The sequence below is a fragment of the Phocoena sinus genome, chromosome 3 (assembly GCF_008692025.1).
Source record: "Phocoena sinus isolate mPhoSin1 chromosome 3, mPhoSin1.pri, whole genome shotgun sequence".
NCBI classification, from domain to species: domain Eukaryota; kingdom Metazoa; phylum Chordata; class Mammalia; order Artiodactyla; family Phocoenidae; genus Phocoena; species Phocoena sinus.
The window spans coordinates 6467895-6484820 of NC_045765.1; the positions used below are offsets into that span (position 1 = coordinate 6467895).

Genomic DNA, 16926 nt, shown 5'->3' on the forward strand with positions numbered 1-16926 from the left:
GACTAGGGGGAGGATGGTAAGGGGGGCGAGGGGAAGATGGGAGGCTGGTGAGTGAGGGGTGTGAGGCCTGGGGACTCCACCCAGGGGGTGACTAATGTCTTGCTGGCCGCAGATAAAGGACAACTCTGATGACTTGGAAGATGGAGGAGATATGGAATGAAACAGGGTGGGCTGGGGCTGGGGACCTGGTCCTTGGGTTCTCGCTCACAGGATGTCTATGTTCCCCAGGAGGAAGAGGAGAGAGATGCTGAGTGTGGTCCTGAGAAGAGGAGGTGGAGAGGTTCAAGATGGGGCCTTGTGGGCTACTAGGAGAACAGGATCTTCATCCAGAGAGCTGAAGGGAGCTGTGGGGAGCGGTGGGGGTACTAGGCAGGGGAGGAGCACGATCGGAAGAGTTCCCTGTTTCCAGAGGTGTTCAGACTGGGGGGAAGGGCGGGGGGGTGGTTGCCTCCGGTGCTCCAGACGGGGTGGGGGGGTGGCGGGCGGGCGGAATCGAAGCTTGGGCTGGAAGGGAGCAAGATGCAGGAAGTAAAGCCGGCCCGAGGGGTGGCTGCCAGCAATGCGTGGGACTTCCATACCCTGGAGGCTTGACCCTCAGGGTTCTGGTGACAGCAGTGTGGGACCAGATTTTGAACTCTGCCCCCAGCCTGACTTCCCAGGAAGGAAAGGAAGAAGAGGACCTATATATGCGGGAGAGGTGAGAAGGGAGGAAGCCCAGGCTCTCCAGGGCTGGCCTCGACCCACCCTCCTCCTCAGAGCTGGGGCAGGGGGAGGAGGGGAAGTGGGCAGCCGAAGACAGTGAGGAGGATGACTATGAGGCCTGAGCTCCCGCCTGCCAGAGTGCCCAGCCCTGGGGGCCCTGGCACCTCCCTTCTACTGCTGGGACTGCCCCACCACCCTGTCACCTCCCTGAGAGTCAGTGCTGGCCTCAGGACCTGGGGGGCTCCAGCTGGGCGGGCGCTCCTGACTCCCGGAAGTTTTTAAATAAAACTGGAAAACTTCTGTCTCATATGGTTTCTGGAAGTGGTGGGACAGGAAAGAGGACCACCTACAGCTGTCCCACTGCTGAGGTTGACAGGGGAGGTGGGACACAGGTGGGCTGTGAGGGGGAGGCCTGCCCCCTTCCGCGGTGGGAGCGCCCCAGGACTGCACTGGAGGGGCATGGGACCCAGACACAGCACAGGCTGGCTCATCTGCCTCCTTTATTGTCCCGCCACCCCGCCCATCGAGGCCCCCCTAAAATTACAAAACTACCCACAGCCCACCCGCAACGCGGCGTGGTTCAGAGCGGCGAGAAAACCGGACACTCCCCCTCTGACAGCAGCGGCGACACCTTGGGTGCCAGCGGGGCCGGGTCTGGGTGGAGCAGAGGAGGGGGCGCCTGAGCTTCAGCCCCGCCCCTCGCCTCAGGGCCCCCTCCCTCCCCACCCGCGCGCTCCCGGGCCTTACCCGCCGGCGCGTCGGGGCGCGGCTGCCCGGGCGCCGGGGCCGCAGGGGCGATGGGGCGGTGGTCCTCCAGGTGTAGGGTCATGGCGGGCCGCGAGGCCGTGGAGAAGGCGCACTGCATGCACGAGTAGCGGCCGCGCGTGTGCTCCCACACGATGCGGCTCGGGGCCGCGTGCCCTGCGGGCAGGCGGGACCCCGTCAGCCCCGGGCCCTGGGCGAGGGCGAGGACCGGGGCGAGGGCGGGTCGTACCTTTCTCCCCGCCTCCCCCTCAGCTCCCAGGCGCCGGGGCTCTGGAACGGCTGATCCGTTTCTCCCGGGCGTTTCCCCATGTATTTGGGGGCACCAAACTTGACTTATCTGCGTTCCCCTCTCCGATCCTCTGAACCAACGTAGGGGGAAGGACTCGGGAACCGGGTGAGAGTTTTACACGGAAACGCCGGCGCAGATAAAGAGCAGGGGCCGTAATTTTTTAAGGCAAAATCCTGTATTTCGGGGGTGACATTTCTGGCCACCTGGGAAGGGGGTGGGCACCGCTGCCTCCCAGTATTCCCTATGCCCCGCAGGGGAGAAATCCCCTCCACCCTCCCCGGTGATCACCTGCACGCACCTGAGGGCGTATCGGAGCCGCCCTGGGGTCTTCGCGGGCTGCCGCCGGCACCTGCGGTAGATGGGCGGGTCAAGGTCAGAAGTTAGAGGGAGCCCAGCCCACCCTTCAGGCGTCCCTGCCCCCACACTCACCTTGGCTCTTTTTCCACACTGCGGCGCTGGAGGCGGGCGGCCCGGGAGCGGCGGCCAGAAAGGGGCGCGGGCGTGGGGGGCTTAGGCCAAAAGGCGCAGGATTCAAGTACGGCAGGAAGGGCCCGGTGGGGGCAGGGGCAGGGGTCGTGAACGGCTCGAGCAGCGGGAACTGTAGCCCAGGCGCCAACGCAGGGTCGGACTCCGGGGGGCGCTCGGGCGCTGGTGGCTCCTTGTCGAGGGCGGGGGGTGGCGGCGGGGCTGGGCTCTGCGCATGCTCGGCGCAAACATGCAGGTGCTTGAAGAGGGAGCGGTGCGTGCGGAAGCGCAGGAGGCAGTTCTCACACCTGGGGGCGGCACAGGGCTGGGCTGGGTCTCCTGCGGGACAAGGGAGGGGCCTATCCGTAGTAACCTGCGGAGCCGCCGCTCGAGGGTGGTAAGGGAGCCCGGGCCCAAACAACAGATCCCCCATCTGCGGGGGAGGAGTCTGCCCTAAGCGTCCCCCTACTGTGGTCGCGACCCTTCCGGACCCCTCCAGGTCGGAGCCCTGGGAAGATGAGGAAGGAAGTCTCAATTGTGACTTAGGTGATCCCTTTTCCTCTTGGGAGGTAGAGGGCTGGGCGGAGCCGCGCCAAGAATGCCGCCCCCCAAACCCCTTCCGAGCCCCGCCCTCGGGGTCCCTGGAACTTGCTCTAGCGACCAGTGTCTCTTCTGGGCAGGTTAAGGGCAAGGCTTGCCCTAGTTCATGCCCACTTCCCCGACCCAACCCCCTGGACTAGGAAGGGAGAAAAGCCCCGACCCCCGGTAGTGGCTGTCAAACCAGTGGTGGGGGGAGCTGCCTGGTCACCGAGCGCCAGCAGACGTGGGGGTGGACGGGGTCTCACTTGAAGTAGCGATTGGGTTTGTAGTGCAGCTTGCCGTGTGCCACCAGTTCCTGCATGTTGGGGAAAGTCTCGGTGCAGCTCAGGGCGGAACAGCGGAAGAGCTTGCCTGGTAGGGCAGGGATGAAGGACAGAGGAGTGGAGAGGGGTGGCCAGTCGGCTCTGCCTGCCTCCCGCCCTAACCTGCCTCCCCACCACCTACCCTGGCCCTACCTTCCAGGGACTGTGTGGGTGGGCAGTGGGTACGCAGATGCTGTGCCAGGTCTCGAACGCTGGGGAAACTGAGGCAGCAGCCAGGGCTGGAGCAGGGTATCTGCTTCCCTGCAGGACGCACAGAAGCGAGGGGAGGGGTGTGTCACCATCCCTTCTCCATCCACGCTGTCCAGGGCCCTACCCCAGAGAGGCATGTATGGGGTTGCAATTACCCTATGGTCTCTTACTGGGGCCTTCACCCTCTGCCTCCCCCAACAGAGGGTTGGGGCTGAGTTGGCCTGGCTCACAGCCTGGCATACACCTGGGGCTCAGTAAGTGGTGATTCCCTCTAGATGGGCCCCAAGTCTGGAGATACTCTGTATTCTTCACTTCTATCGTTCCAGGCCTGTGATCCCCCAGAAGGCCCCATCACGGGTCACCTGGTGGTGGGCGTCGTCTGGGAGGCCGCAGGTCCTCACTGGTTCCGGAGACAGTGCTGGTCAGGCCAAGGCCGGGTCCAGGGCCAGCATGGCCACTGTCTGGGGCTGGGGAGGCACCCTGCTGGGTCCCTCCAAGCCCTCCACGTTCCCACACTGGGGGTGTGGCTGCCTGGTCAGAGCCTGGCTCCTCCCCCATGGAAGAGGAAGTGGCTACAGCAGCCACAACTGGGGACACCTCCTTGTCGGTCTCACTGGAGCTGGGCTCTGCAGTGCCCGGCATGTCCGGGCTGGGACCCGAGGTTTCCTCCTCCTGGTGGAAGGAAGAGGTGGGGAGAACCCCTCTGGGCCCAGGGTCTGCCTGGGCCAGCCAGGGGAACTCCACCCCGCCAAGACCACTGGGCATTCCTGAAGCAGCAAATGCCCCGGAGACGTCACCCAGTCAGCCCCCATCCTAAGGAGTGGCAGGGGGTGAGGTGTGGATTGAGCTCCTGCCTCCTGTGTCCCCATCCTCTGGGAGGGAGCTTGGAGGTGTTCCAAATGTAGAAGGGGGTACCTTTTTAAGAATCATCTATATGAAAGAAGCATGCCTTTGACCCTAACTTGGTAAGGTGGGAGGCCCCCTACAAGGCAGGGGCGTGGCCCATAGGGAGTGGGCGGGGCAAAGGCGGGGATCTGAACCGGGCGCGGATAGGAAGATGCTGGAGGGGCCAAAAGTGGCCGAGGGGTTTGTTCGAGGACGGAGATATGTCTACCAGCTGGGCTCGAGCTGTGCAGGCGAACTGGAAGTGCTGGGGCCCCGGCCGTATGAAGATCTGGGGCGGTGCCCGAGCCCTGTGGGCGTGGCCCAGTCGAAACCAGGCCCAGAAGTAGGGGGTAGGGTGCTCCCCGAGTGACAGCCAGCGGCGGGCGAGTGCCCGGATGTGGGGGCGGGGTCGGCCGGAGGCTATGTGCGCTACAGGGCCGCTCCCCGCCAGTCCCCGCTGGTTCGCCGCGTCCGCGTCCCCGGCGCCGCGCTCACCATCCTCGGCCTGGTTCGGCTTCTTGTTCCCGCGGCTCCGGCGGCTCCAGCTAAGGCTGCGGTGACTCCTTCCGTGGCCGCAGGCTCGCGCTCACGTCGGCGCCATTTTTCGCCTCCCAGGTCTCGCGAGAACGGAGGAGGGAGCCTGTGCACAGTGCTCCGCGAAGAGGCGGGGCCTGAGATCCGGGATTGTCCTGGACGGCGGAGCGTGCGCCGTGGTGGATTTGCAAGCCGAGGGCAGTCGTAGGGTGCAAAGAATCTGCAGGTAGAGATCTAGGATTAAAATCTCCCCGGGCCTCTGTGTTCTCCTCTGCAAAATGAGCATCTTCATCCTCTCCAGTCCCGTCACCATACCTCGAAAGGGGATAAACAGCGGTTCTCTTTTTTGAAGAGGTCGTGTTTAGAGGGCCTCCTCTTTCGAGGGAAATTGGCAGTGGCCGTCAAAATTTTCAATGCACTTAGTTCTGACGTTGGAACGGGTCTGCTGAGATAGCCAAGGGCGGGAAGCAAGACAACTGTCCGTCCTCGGGACACCCGGAACGGGTGTAGCCTAAGGATGGAGAGGTGCGTGTTTTCAGGAGGATGGATGGAGAGCCTTGGGTATACCGGCGTGGAATGAGTTACCTATCCAACCTACGTTTCTTTTCTTTTTTTTTAAATACAGCCTCACTAAGTGTCACTACATCTCAGAAAGTCACTCTAGAATTTAACACTGCTGCTTTTTGTTGTTTTTATTTATTTATTTATTTATGGCTGTGTTGAGTCTTCGTTGCTGCGCGTCAACCTACATTTCTTGAGTGCCTACTCTGTGCTAGGCGCTGGGGACCCAGAGATGAACAGGACAGACCAACATCCCCACTCCCAGAGTCCGCTCACGGTTTAAAATGGGGAAACAGACAATGAATCAACACATGCAGCAAACGATCTTACGTTCTGTTAAGTGCTACAAAGGAAAAACAAAACAAAACAAAACCCCAGAAGGATGTGATGGTGATGGGTCAGGAAAGTTGCTCTGTGAGGTGACTTCTTTTTTTTTTTGCGATACCCGGGCCTCTCACCGTTGTGGCCTCTCCCATTGCGGAGCACAGGCTCCGGACGTGCAGGCTCAGCGGCCATGGCTCACGGGACCAACCGCTCCAAAGCATGTGGGATCCTCCCGGACAGGGGCACGAACCCGTGTCCCCTGCATCGGCAGGCGGACTCCCAACCACTGCGCCACCAGGGAAGCCCTGTGAGGTGATTTCTGAGTTGTCACCTGATGGTCAGGAAGGAGTGAGCCAGTGGAAGGTCAGGAGGCCACAGCACTCTGGGAAGAATGGATAGCTGGTGCAAGTGGCCTGAGTTGGGGAGGGACAAGCTTGTCTTTTTCAAGAAACAATGAGGTGATCAGCTCACTGCTGGAGCAGAGTGGAGGCAGGGAGTGGAGGTCAGAAAGTGGACATGGTGCAAGAAAGGTCATGCAGGGACCTTGTGAACCATGGAAAGAGAGGCATGTGATCTCTATTCTAACCTTGAATCTTTAGCAGGGGGAGGTACACCATCTGATCGCCGGTTGTCGTTTGGAGGATGGGTCATTGTGGGGACGGTAAAGTGGATCTTTGATCTCAGATCTCTATAATACATTATTTAACCGTTCAGGAAGTATTTCTTGAGTTCTAGGCAAGTTTAGGCTTTACGTACGGTGTATTTCCATCTATATATACATAAGATGTACCTATCTGCTTTTATACGCTAAGAATACCACTGGAAGGAGATGGACATTAACAAATTGGGGGGGACAGGAATTTTCGAGTGAGGGGAAGACATTTTTCACACTCTTGGGCTGTTTGAATTTTTTTTTTGGCCACACCATGCAGCTCGTGCATTGTGGCCAAAAAAGTCCCTTGTGTCTTCGTTCCCCGACCAGGGATCGAACCCGGGCCCACCACAGTGAAAGCGCGGAGTCCTAACCACTGGACAGCCAGGGAATTCCCATGGGCTGTTTGAATTTTAAAGAACTGTTTTCTTTTGATTATCATTAATACAGTTAAAACTCATTAACTGTATTAAAAACTCCTTAATTAAAAAAACATCATTTTGATACAGGGTGGAGGTGTGTGTGTGTGTGTGTGTGTGTGTGTGTGCAGGGGAGGTTGGTGCAATCTGGGGAAGGGTGGGGCGAGGTCCCAGAAAGGACAGGGAACCAAGAAAGAGAGAGGAGGGGCCCAACTTAAGAAATTTTGTAAAAGAGTCAACAGGATGTTGCTGAGTGAGGGGGACCAAGCTGACTGAGGTTTGCAGTCCGAAGATGCTATAACCTAGATGTGAGATGCTGTCTGTTAGAAGATGTCAAACCCACTCCCTTCTTCATCCCCAGTGCCTCACCCAAACCTCACCCATCAGTCTTGCCCGGAAGGCCCCACTTCCTGCAAACAGGGTGCCTGCTGTGGCAGTGGGGCCACAGGGCTGTACCCCAAAGTGCCAGGAGGGGGGGCAGCCTGCATGATGAATTCTAGGGCAGAGAAGGGAGACAGAGGCCCTCATTCCCCTTCAGCGCCAGGAAATGCCCAGCTGATGAGGTTGTGGCTCACACAGTCCTCCCCGACTCTGTCCCCCAATCTAAGTCTTGCAGAGAGACACTCACAGTGGTGACTGGGCAGTGGAGTGGCAAAAATCAGAGATGCAGAGAACCAGGGACATTCAAGGGACTGGTTAAATGCTTTTGTATAGTGATTGGCTAATAAAAGGCTGTTGAGACCCAGTTGCAAAATTGGGATTTTTTTTTCCCAGCCACGCTCAGCTTCCCAGGTAGGTGTAGATTCTACAGAAGGCTCTGCTGACCAGTCTTTCTTTGATACCTCATCTCCCATCCCCCAGGTGGGTAGGTGTCCTCGGCCTGGAGTCCTCCCATCACAGCATAGATGACTCTGTGTGGTATTTGCCATCAAGATCTGCTGACCCAGGGCTTCCCTGGTGGCGCAGTGGTTAAGAATCCGCCTGTCAATGCAGGGGACATGGGTTCCCAGTCCTGGTCGGGGAAGGTCCCACATGCCGCGGAGCAACTAAGCCCGTGCGCCACAAATACTGCAGCTCGCATGCCTAGAGCCCGTGCTCTGCAACAAGAGAAGCCACCGCAACGAGAAGCCCGCGCACCGCAACAAATAGTAGCCCCTGCTCACCACAGCTAGAGAAAGCCCGCGCACGGCAACAAAGACCCAACGCAGCCAAAAAAATATATGTAAATAAATAAATTAAAAAAAAAAAAGGTCTGCTGACCCTTTCCATCCTTCTTGGCTCCTCCAGCAATGTCCACACTCTCTCTGCATCTCCCTCCCCTGCTCCAAGCCCTGTCCCTTCTCTGGCACAGTCCTGACCCCACCCATCTGGCTCCATCTCTCCCAGACTGACTGCTCTTTGTGGGGCTGAGCACAGAGCGGTTGTTCATTTGGAAAGGTCTGAAAGGCTCAGACTCTGGCACTGGTTTGGAGACAGCTGCGGGACCCAAGAGTCAGCTGGAGGGGACTGGTAGCTAGGCTGACCCCCTCTTCACCATGACAATAAGTGCAGAAGGCCAGGGCCCTCGCATGTCAGAACTGGTCCTGACGCCAGGTGAGTGAGGGCTAAGAAAACACAGACATGGGGTGGGGGTCAGGGTTCAGGGGTGATTCAGGGTGAATTATGGGGGGCCATGTGGGACCTGCCTCCTTTGTCAGGGTCCAGTAGGGTCCCAGTTTGTTTGGCAGGGGGGTGCAGAGTCAAAGCTGACAGGACCCACTGGAACATTTGCTGCAGGAAAGCTAGCACGCAGCTTCTGGAAGCTAGCAGGTGAGACAAACTCAAGCTTTGTGAGGGGCAGAAGCATATCTGAGTTCAAGACTTGGCTCTGTGCAATCTTGGGTGAGTGACTAAACCTCTCTGAGCCTCCAGTTTTCCATCTGTAAAATGGGATATTCACTGCTACCACCCCACAGGGTTGTGAGAAGGTGGTCCTTGTTGGGGCTCAGTAAGTTAACTCATGTTTTCACTCGGCAAACATTTATTGCCTCAGTGGTGAGAAAAGGAGGGAAGTCAAGCTTGTCAAGGTCCCCCAGACTGTGCCCGGCACTTTGCCTGCAAGACACAACTCATTTCCTACTCACAAGGCAGCTGGGAGGTAGGTTCTGCTGTTAGCCCTGTTTGACACAGGAGGAAACAGGTGTGCCTTGGGGGAAGCCAGGGCCCGGGGGTGGCTTAAGTGGTGATCCCTAGACCCAGGACCTGGGCTAGGCTGGGCTGGAGGCCACAGGACTGGACCTTCTGGCCAATGCAGCCAAGGGAAATGAGACCCGCATTGCAGGGCCTGGCTCCTGGCAGGATCCAGGCAGGCAGGTGGGATGGCAGGATCCCAGGCCCCTGTCCTGCTCAGATCTTCTCCACGTAGTTTCCTGGGAAAAGGCCCTCCTGGCCATGCAGCCGGCCTTTCCACCAGCCTGAGGAATCTGTGGGAGAGAAGGAAGAGTGAGGCTGAGCCCAGCCCGCTCTGGAGAAAGCCTTTCATGCTGGCTCTGTGTCTGTCTTTCTGTCATTTGTCTGCACTGGCCTGGCATAAGGCAGAAGCTGAAAAGAGAAGACAGAAGGGCAATTCCCCAGCGGTCCAGTGGTTAGGACTCTGCGGTCTAACTGCCGAGGGCCCGGTTTTGATCCCTGGTCCGGGAACTGACATACCATGAGCTGAGCGGTGCGGCAAAGAAAAGAAAAAACATGTCTTTTAGGGGACTTCCAAAAAAAAGGAGAAGACAGGAGGAAGGGAGGGAGCAACGCATGGGTTTTCCCTGCCACTGGCTCACACTCTGACATTTTCTAGACCATTCACTTGTACTCGTCCCTCATCCCTCTCCTCCTATAGGTCCCTCCCCATAATCCCCTTGGTGGAACCAGGAATGACCCCTAAGGGTTCCCCTACCCACCTGCAGAGGGTGCTGTTGAGTCCCAGGCTCCTCTAGGGGCAACCCAGGGGCAAGGTAGGAGGTCTGGAGGCCTGGGCCATCCAGACATGGCCCATTTCCTACTCACAAAGTAGGTTCTGCTATTAGTCCTAGTGCTTGACAGGTGAGAAGAATGAGGCTGGGGTACAGGGTGCGATACAAGTGAGGCCAGGCTCCCAGGGTGGCTTAGGAGGTGACCTCCAGGCCCTGGCTCCTCCCATTTCTGCCCTGGCACACACACCTTCCATGAGGATCTCGATGACTTCGTTCACGTTGAAGCTCAGCTCGTCCACATCTTGGCCCACGTACTGGTACAGTGCCCGGCACCTTGGGCCATGTGTCCGTGGCTGGGGCTTAGGTCGGCCCACACCGGGCACAGGTCTCTGCCCTATGCTGCGCTTCCTCTGCATGCTGTGGGCACATGGAGGCACTCGTCATAGCCCCAGACACTCCCCCACCTCCTGGGGCTGCCCTCCCACACCACCTACCCAGCCATGCCCTGGTCAGGAACATTGAGGAATTCTGTGTTGTGCTCCGAGGGGGGCCGTGCCCGTTGGCGTCTGCTGGCCCCCAAGGCTGAGGATGGAGGGCCCTGTGGTGGCTTCTGGGAGCCCCGTCTGGATGTGAACTCCAGGGGTAGGGGGCCCCCTCTGGCAGAGGGAGGCACCCCATTGCGATCCAGGCCTGCAATGAGATGGGGGCATTTGTCAGGGTGATGCTAGGAGGATTTGGGGGGACTTGGCTCCAAGTTCCCTGTCTGAGGGAAGAGGCAGCTACTCTTAACCCAGTATGGTAAGGAATGGCCTGGAGAGAGAGACCCTGGGGCTAGGAGGCCCTAGAGGGAGACTCTGAAGGGGTAAGATTTTCCCCTACCCTCTTCTGTAGGAGGGTTTTTGTGGGTGGGTCTTGGAGGATGAATAAGAGCTCAAGTGGAGCAGGAATTTGGGAGACAGGCAGAGCAAACAGCCCAAGCAAAGGCCTGGAGGTAAGAACAAATTTGGTAAGTTGGCAAAATAAGATGTAGCTTGCATGACAGGAGCGTAAGGTGGGAGGAGAGAAGAGGTCAGTGGTTAGCTGGGTTCGGATTCTGAAGGGCTCTGAATACCAAACTAAGCTTTGGCTTTATTCTTTGGGAGATGGGGAGCTATGGAGAGTTCTGGACAGAAAAGAAGAGCATGGTCATCTCTGCTTGTTAGATCCTGTCGACAAGAGGTCTGGCTTAGGCCTTGGAGCCCACAAGAGGCAAGGAAGACACTTAGTGGGGGGTGTCTCTTCACCTCTAGGGGGCCCGGGAGCTGCCCGGGTAGGGGCCTGGGCCGACCTTCTGGGTTTTCCCTGGGCCATTCCCTTCCGTGTAGGCTCTGAAAGGGAAAGGGGAAAAGATGTAGGGATTTGAGTGATGACCAGACAAGGTTCTTGGCCCCGCCCACAAGTCCAATCCGCTCTGTGGCTCCGCCCCGGTCCCCGCTCCCCCGGCTCACCGGCTCTCCCATCAGGAGGGAGCCCCTTAGTTACTGGAACACTGGTTCCGCCCAATAATTGGCTCCGCCCCTCCGGGAACCTATCTCTCACTGGCTCCTGGGTCCACCCACTCCAAGGCTCTCCCCATTCATAGCCGGCTCAAGGGTGGACTCCCTGGCCTCGCCCCTTCCATGTTTCTCGCCCACTCATTGGTCACCTCGCGAGCCTTGCCCTCTTCACGGCCGCGTTCTCTCTTTAGGTCTCTCAAGTCCCGCCCCTCCATGGCCTTCACCCACCCTTGGCCCGCGCCACTGGCTCCGCCCCCACAGCCTTGATTGGTCCCTATGGATGGTCCCGCCCCTAGGGGCCCGCCTCTTCCCGAGCGCCTCTTAGTCTCCGTCTCCCGGTTCGGCGTAGACTCACTGGAGCTTTTGGGCAGTCCATCACCCACGCTGACCGAGAGGGTCCGACTGCTAGCCTTGAGCATCGCCACGTCGCCGGAGCCACGGGAGAAAGTGACGCTGCGGGTGCCACCTCCGCCCCAGCCCTCCTTCTTCACCCGGAACTGTAGTCTGTGAGGAGAGGAGGAAGCTGTGGGGGTCCCCACCTCCCCCCGGACCCGGGGTGGGAGGGGGCGAGGCAGGGCGCATTTCGGCCGGTCCGCGAGGCGGAGGAGGAAGCACTGTGCCCAGCCCGAGGATGGTGCAGGAGGTGAGTGAGGGTCGTACGTGTCGCTGAAGGTGAGGGGCAGGGGCCTCCGCACCGCCTCCTCGAAGCGCTTGCACAGGAGGCTGACGAACTCGGTCTTGAAGACGCTCTCCAGAAAGCTGTCGGCCGCGTCTTCTTGGAGGATGAAGAAGTCGTCCTGCCTCGTGCTGGGGGAGGGGTGGGAGGAAGGGCAGGTGAGAGTGACAGGTGAGGCTGGCAGAAGGACTGACATTTGAGATGCGACAGGGTAGGGTCAGGGGTCAGGTAAGGGGCAAGTGAGGGGTTACACAGGTTGGGGGAAACGGGAGAGGTGGCAAGGAGCTGGAAAAGGTGGTAAGGGTCAGGTGAGGGGACAGGTGCTGTTGGCAAATAAGGATCATGAATGCGAGGGCAGGTGAAGGTGATGGGTAGGACCAAGTGAAGGTTGCAGGTACAGCAGCAGGTAAGACGTTCAGGGTGACAGATGGGGTAACAAGTAAGAGGGCAGCTGAGAATGAAGGGGGCTGGCAGGGGTGCCTGTGGGAGCCCCACCTGAGGGAAACTCCCCGTAAGGCCTGGATCTCCAGCTTCTTCTTCAGGACCTCACGCACCTGGCCCTTCTCAGGTCCCTTCTTCACCTTCTCCCGCCCGATCACATACACACACTTGGGCGTCAGGATCAAGTCCCTCTTGATGGCCTATGAGGATGCAAAACCAGAGAGACTGGTGGCAGGAGCCCCGGGCATCGGCAGCCTGGCCCCAGGGGATCAACCCCAGGCAGAGAGGTAGCGCTGGCAGGTCAGGTGAAGGACAGGTCAGGTGAGGGTCCCTCCATGTGAAGCTACATGAATGGTTACTTTATATAAGAAACAGGAGGTTAAGTAAGGGTATATTGGCTAGAAAGGGGTTTCTGGGCAGTGAACAGGTACAGGGTAGGTGAAGGTAACGCCTGCTGGACATGGGCGCCCAGGACCGATGAGAGTTTACCTGTGCACAGGTGTATTTGAGACAAGTGAAGGTGTGTCTAACTGAGAGGTCTGTCTAGACTGGGTGAGAATGTACCACCTAATGGATAGGTATGTCCAGGATAAGTGAAGGTGAATCTGTGGTCCGGGCTTCTGAACAAGGTGAGTGTGTAATTATGGACAGATGTGTCTGGCCAGGTGAAGATGTATCTGATGGACAGGTGTGTCTGGGCTACACGAGGGCGTATTTGATGGACAGCTGTATCTACATTAGTTGAGCCTACACCTGTGGGCAGGTGTGTCTGGGCCAGGGGAGGGTGTACCTCTGGTGGGGGGTGGCCAGGCTGGGGTCAGGGTCCCAGATGTGGCCGCCTGCTAGTGCCTCACCTTGAAGCGGCGGTCATACTTGTTGACCGAGTCAGCAAAGTCCACTCGCTCCCTCTTGCCCAGGAACTGACGCAGCTCCGGCCGCTCCTCCAGCCCCAGGTAGTCCCCAACGAAGTTCCTATTGATGCTGTTCCGTCTCCGCTCCTTCTTGTTCAGCAGGATGTTGGAAGCTGTGGCGACACAGGGTGAGGGGCAGAGATCACAGCCTGGCCCCTCCAGGCCCCTCTGTCCTCAGCCCCAGCCTCCCACCCGCAGCCTCTCACCTTCCTCCCGCATCTCCTCATACTTCCGGACTGCCACGTGGCGCCGCCAGGCCTTCTGGATGGTGCGGGCAAAGCCATCGAACTTGCGCTCTCGCATCTCCTCCAGAAGGAAGAGCTGGGCAAGAAGGAGGGCCGGTGGGTCCTGGCATCTCCCCGGGGAACACAGTCTCCAGTTTCCCCCGAGCCCACCCCACCCACGTGCTCTTGCTGACAGGCACCCGCACACATGCTCTTACACTGTGGGCAAAAAATTTTGTCTTTCTCCAAATGACCGGCCCCAGGGTCCCAATATGGGGCACAACCTTCTGCATTAAATTATAACTGCAGGTTTGTCTTGCTGGGTTCACATCCCAGCTCTGCCACTTACTAGCTGTGTGGTCTTACCGGAAATGGTATAACATCATGGTTTCTCGTGCTAATTAAGCTATGGCACGTCATCCATGTGAGGTACACTTCAGTTTCAGAGACGTTAGAAATGCAAACCAGTGTGCATCTTGGAAAACCAACAAAGTACTGCAGATGTGAAAATCTGATGGATAGGACTGGGATGTGACCGGCTACCACATGGTTGTGTAGTATACAACCTGCACACCCATCCATGGCAGCCCTGGAAAGGAAGCTTTCATAGAAAGCAGAGAAAAGGCTTTTGAATTTTATTTTTCTTCTTTGCGGTACGCGGGCCTCTCACTGTTGTGGCCTCTCCCGTTGCGGAGCACAGGCTCCGGATGCGCAGGCTCAGCGGCCATGGCTCACGGGCCCAGCCACTCCGTGGCATGTAGGATCTTTCCGGACCGGGGCACGAACCCGTGTCCCCTGCATTGGCAGGCGGACTCTCAACCACTGCGCCACCAGGGAAGCCCAAGGCTTTTGAATTTTAAGAGTCTCCACCCACAGGGGACTTAGAGAATAAACTATATTAGAGTAAGTCATCTGCAATAATAACTGGTGATTATATCAGGGAAAGAAACCTACTGGATATGAAAATATTACAAATCTACAGTAATAAAAACAATGGGGTGCTGGTCAAAGAATAGAACAACTAGTTGGACCAGGATGGATGATGGGGAAATGTCATAATTCAAATGGAAATTTAGTGACACAAGGGACAGCATTGTCAATCAGTGAAAGTGGGAAAAGTATTGAAAATGAAGTCGTTCTTTATTTAGAAAAATAATTGACATTTCACCCAGAGGGGTTTCTCAAATACACAAATATCACATCACTGCTGAAAGCATGGCTGCCACTTTGCTGACCAAGGTGGCTGATGTCTCCCAGAAACCCCAGGCTTCCCTGCCAGGACTAAAAGAATTCTCACTTTAAAAATATATACCTTGAAGGACTTTTAAAGCTGTGGGTGTTTAATAACTGTTCATAAAAAGTGGAGAGTTCTCACCAGGAAAAAAAAAAAAACATCTCAGGTTCACAGGTTGCCGGGAGTTGACTAGCATTTACATCTTCTTTTGATTCTCAGACCAATACTCTGTGGGTCCATGGGTATGTGTGCAAAGCATGTTCAAGTAATGCCTTGTATAGGGTGTCTGGAGGGCAGGTAAATGCATTCTGGGGTTTGCCGAGGGAAGGACAGTTACGAGTAAAGGGAGACCAGCCATGCAGAACTGGGGGTGGGCCAGTCAACCAGGACAAGTGTCCTCCAACCTTGTGATTTCTGCCCAGTGAAGAGGATGTGTTTTCAGTTTGGAAAATGAATCTTCCTGTCTCCAGAGTTTTAACGGCATCTCCTTTACACTGGGACAGGCAGGGGTGGGCGTGCCCCAAATCTGAGCTTGGCCCTGGTGTACTGGGTTGAATAGCGTTCTCCCAAAACTCCTATCCACTCGGTGGGAACTTACGATTGTGACCTCATCTGGAAAGAGGGTCTTTGCAGATGTAATCAAGATAACATGAGGTTATACTGGAGTAGGGTGAGCCCTAAAACCAGTCTGATTGGTGTCCTTATAAGAAGAGGGAAATTTGGACCCAGACACACAGAGGAGAAGGCCATGTGATGCCAGAGGCAGAGACTATACACTAAGGATGTAGAGGTGATACGTCTACACACCAAGGAATGCCAAGGATTGCTGGCAATCGCCAGAAGTTAGGGAAAGGCGAAGAAGGATCCTTTCCTGGAAACTTCAGAGGGAGCATGGCCCTGCTCTTGGTTTTGGATTTCTAGCCTCCAGAAATGTGAGAAATTAAATTTCTGTTGGGTTAAGCCATCCAGGTCCTTTGTTATGGTAGCCCTGGGAAACTAATACACCTGGGATGATGGGCCATGAAGGCCGATAGGTGTGTAAAACATTCAAGGTATTTTGAGTCCACGTTTAGAAGAAACAAAACCCAAATCTAACATAAGTGCATTTTTAGTTGAGAAAGGCTCCAACTGCATTAAGTAATTTAATTCTTTGATCAATTTTTGATCTAGCACAGTTAAATTGTTTCTGTTTTACTAAAATTATTCTCATCAGGATCAGGTTTTTTTTCCTGTGCAAAATTTCAGTCTTTTTCCTTATAAAACTTTCCCAGCAAGCTTTTAACCTTTGTGAATTTCATCATTTCCAGCTGGTTCACCTTCTCCACCTCAAAATGTGCAGACTGCAATTTTGGTCAAAATTTGATTTTACCTTCTATCGTCTTAGGCAGCGCTAGCTTTATTTTGTCTGGTTTTTTTCAGTGTCAATTTTTATCTTTTCCTTTCAGAGTCAGATATTGCAATCCGCCAGTAACCAGCAAGATGGATTCTCTTTCTCTCTCTTTCGCTCCCATTTTCCTTTTTTTTTTTTTTTTCCTTCTGCTCCCTCTTCCCTTTCTTTCTTATCTATTACCACTTAAATTCTTCCAGGTGTGCAGTTTTAGCCTTGGACAATTTTGGTGTGTGCTGAGTTTCTACTGCTAACGATATCTACATTGTATGCTTTGATTCCAGACTTTTTATTTCTCGGAGCAAAGTGCCTCCGTAGGGAAAAGCTCTAGGAGGTAGATGCAGACACGTTTGGGGGATGAAGAATCTGGACCTCCCAAGACAGATTATTTTTGTAGCTATGAAATCTCTAGAGGCTCCACCCCACTGTGTTATGTTTTTGCTTTGATGAGAGAATAGTTACTTGTAAGTTACAGTAACATCAAGGGAATCATGCAGACAATCTCCTGGTTGTCTTCATAAAGTCCCTGAGATGCTATAGAGCAGGTGCCATGATTATGCAGGTGATGGGCACCCAGCTGGGCCTGGCCCACGTCCCCAGCATACCTTTCCCTGGTGCTACAGCTTGTCCTGGGCTGGGGAACCTAAGATTCCCTTGGGAGTCTGGTGAACCAGTACAGCTCATTGAGATGACCATTTCCCTGTGTGCCTTCCAATCCGTGCACTGAAGCAGGGGGCCAGATGGGCCCTTAGGGGATTCCTAGCCTTGTTTTTTCGTTATTCTTGTCATTGTTGCTTTTTAAAAAACTTCCCCCACCAGCTTTATTGAGATATAACTGATATATAACACCGTGTAAGTTTAAATGAGT

The 16926-nt window shown here is 56.1% G+C and overlaps 2 protein-coding genes across 7 annotated transcripts in view; both read right to left on the reverse strand.

Annotated features, from left to right (window-relative positions):
* Window positions 1-492: 492 nt before the first annotated feature.
* On the reverse strand, window positions 493-7765 carry ZNF414 (zinc finger protein 414). Of its 5 annotated transcripts, none has more exons than XR_004349297.1 (9): window positions 5068-7765; window positions 4714-4972; window positions 3696-4005; window positions 3277-3384; window positions 3067-3172; window positions 2186-2529; window positions 2055-2105; window positions 1450-1929; window positions 493-1356 (listed from the first exon to the last, which is right to left on the reverse strand). XR_004349297.1 is itself a non-coding variant. In XM_032627672.1 (9 exons), the coding sequence occupies exons 2-9, from the start codon at window positions 4714-4716 to the stop codon at window positions 1283-1285; spliced, it is 1170 nt and encodes a 389-aa protein (XP_032483563.1). In that variant the 5' UTR covers window positions 4717-4972; window positions 5068-7765; the 3' UTR covers window positions 1184-1282. The 5 variants fall into 5 exon arrangements, 4 of the variants coding, with proteins under 4 accessions (XP_032483563.1, XP_032483561.1, XP_032483562.1 ...); XM_032627672.1 differs by having other exon boundaries at window positions 1184-1356; window positions 1450-1623; XM_032627670.1 differs by having other exon boundaries at window positions 1186-1356; window positions 1450-1623; window positions 3696-4972.
* A 940-nt stretch (window positions 7766-8705) lies between these two features.
* The window catches only part of MYO1F (myosin IF), a 32531-nt gene continuing 24310 nt past the window's right edge, over window positions 8706-16926 (reverse strand). For both annotated transcript variants that reach the window (XM_032626922.1, XM_032626923.1), the window contains exons 20-28: window positions 13420-13534; window positions 13157-13326; window positions 12357-12502; window positions 11846-11992; window positions 11541-11689; window positions 10934-11017; window positions 10145-10340; window positions 9898-10067; window positions 8706-9170 (exon numbers count right to left, since the gene is read on the reverse strand). In XM_032626922.1, coding sequence (XP_032482813.1) covers window positions 9094-9170; window positions 9898-10067; window positions 10145-10340; window positions 10934-11017; window positions 11541-11689; window positions 11846-11992; window positions 12357-12502; window positions 13157-13326; window positions 13420-13534 — 1254 coding nt within the window. In that variant the 3' untranslated portion in view covers window positions 8706-9093. The remainder of the gene's footprint in view (window positions 9171-9897; window positions 10068-10144; window positions 10341-10933; window positions 11018-11540; window positions 11690-11845; window positions 11993-12356; window positions 12503-13156; window positions 13327-13419; window positions 13535-16926) is intronic.

What these genes read in the sequence shown, in the direction of transcription:
- ZNF414 (XM_032627670.1), bottom strand. Translation starts at nt 4,098, where the DNA reads ATGCCCAGTGGTCTTGGCGGGGTGGAGTTCCCCTGGCTGGCCCAGGCA. An exon ending in AAACCCAATCGCTACTTCAA is followed by an intron (nt 2,530 to 3,066) that starts GTGAGACCCCGT and finishes TGCCGCCCCCAG; the next exon opens with GTGTGAGAACTGCCTCCTGC. An exon ending in GCGCCCCGACGCGCCGGCGG is followed by an intron (nt 1,357 to 1,449) that starts GTAAGGCCCGGG and finishes TGCTCCACCCAG; the next exon opens with ACCCGGCCCCGCTGGCACCC.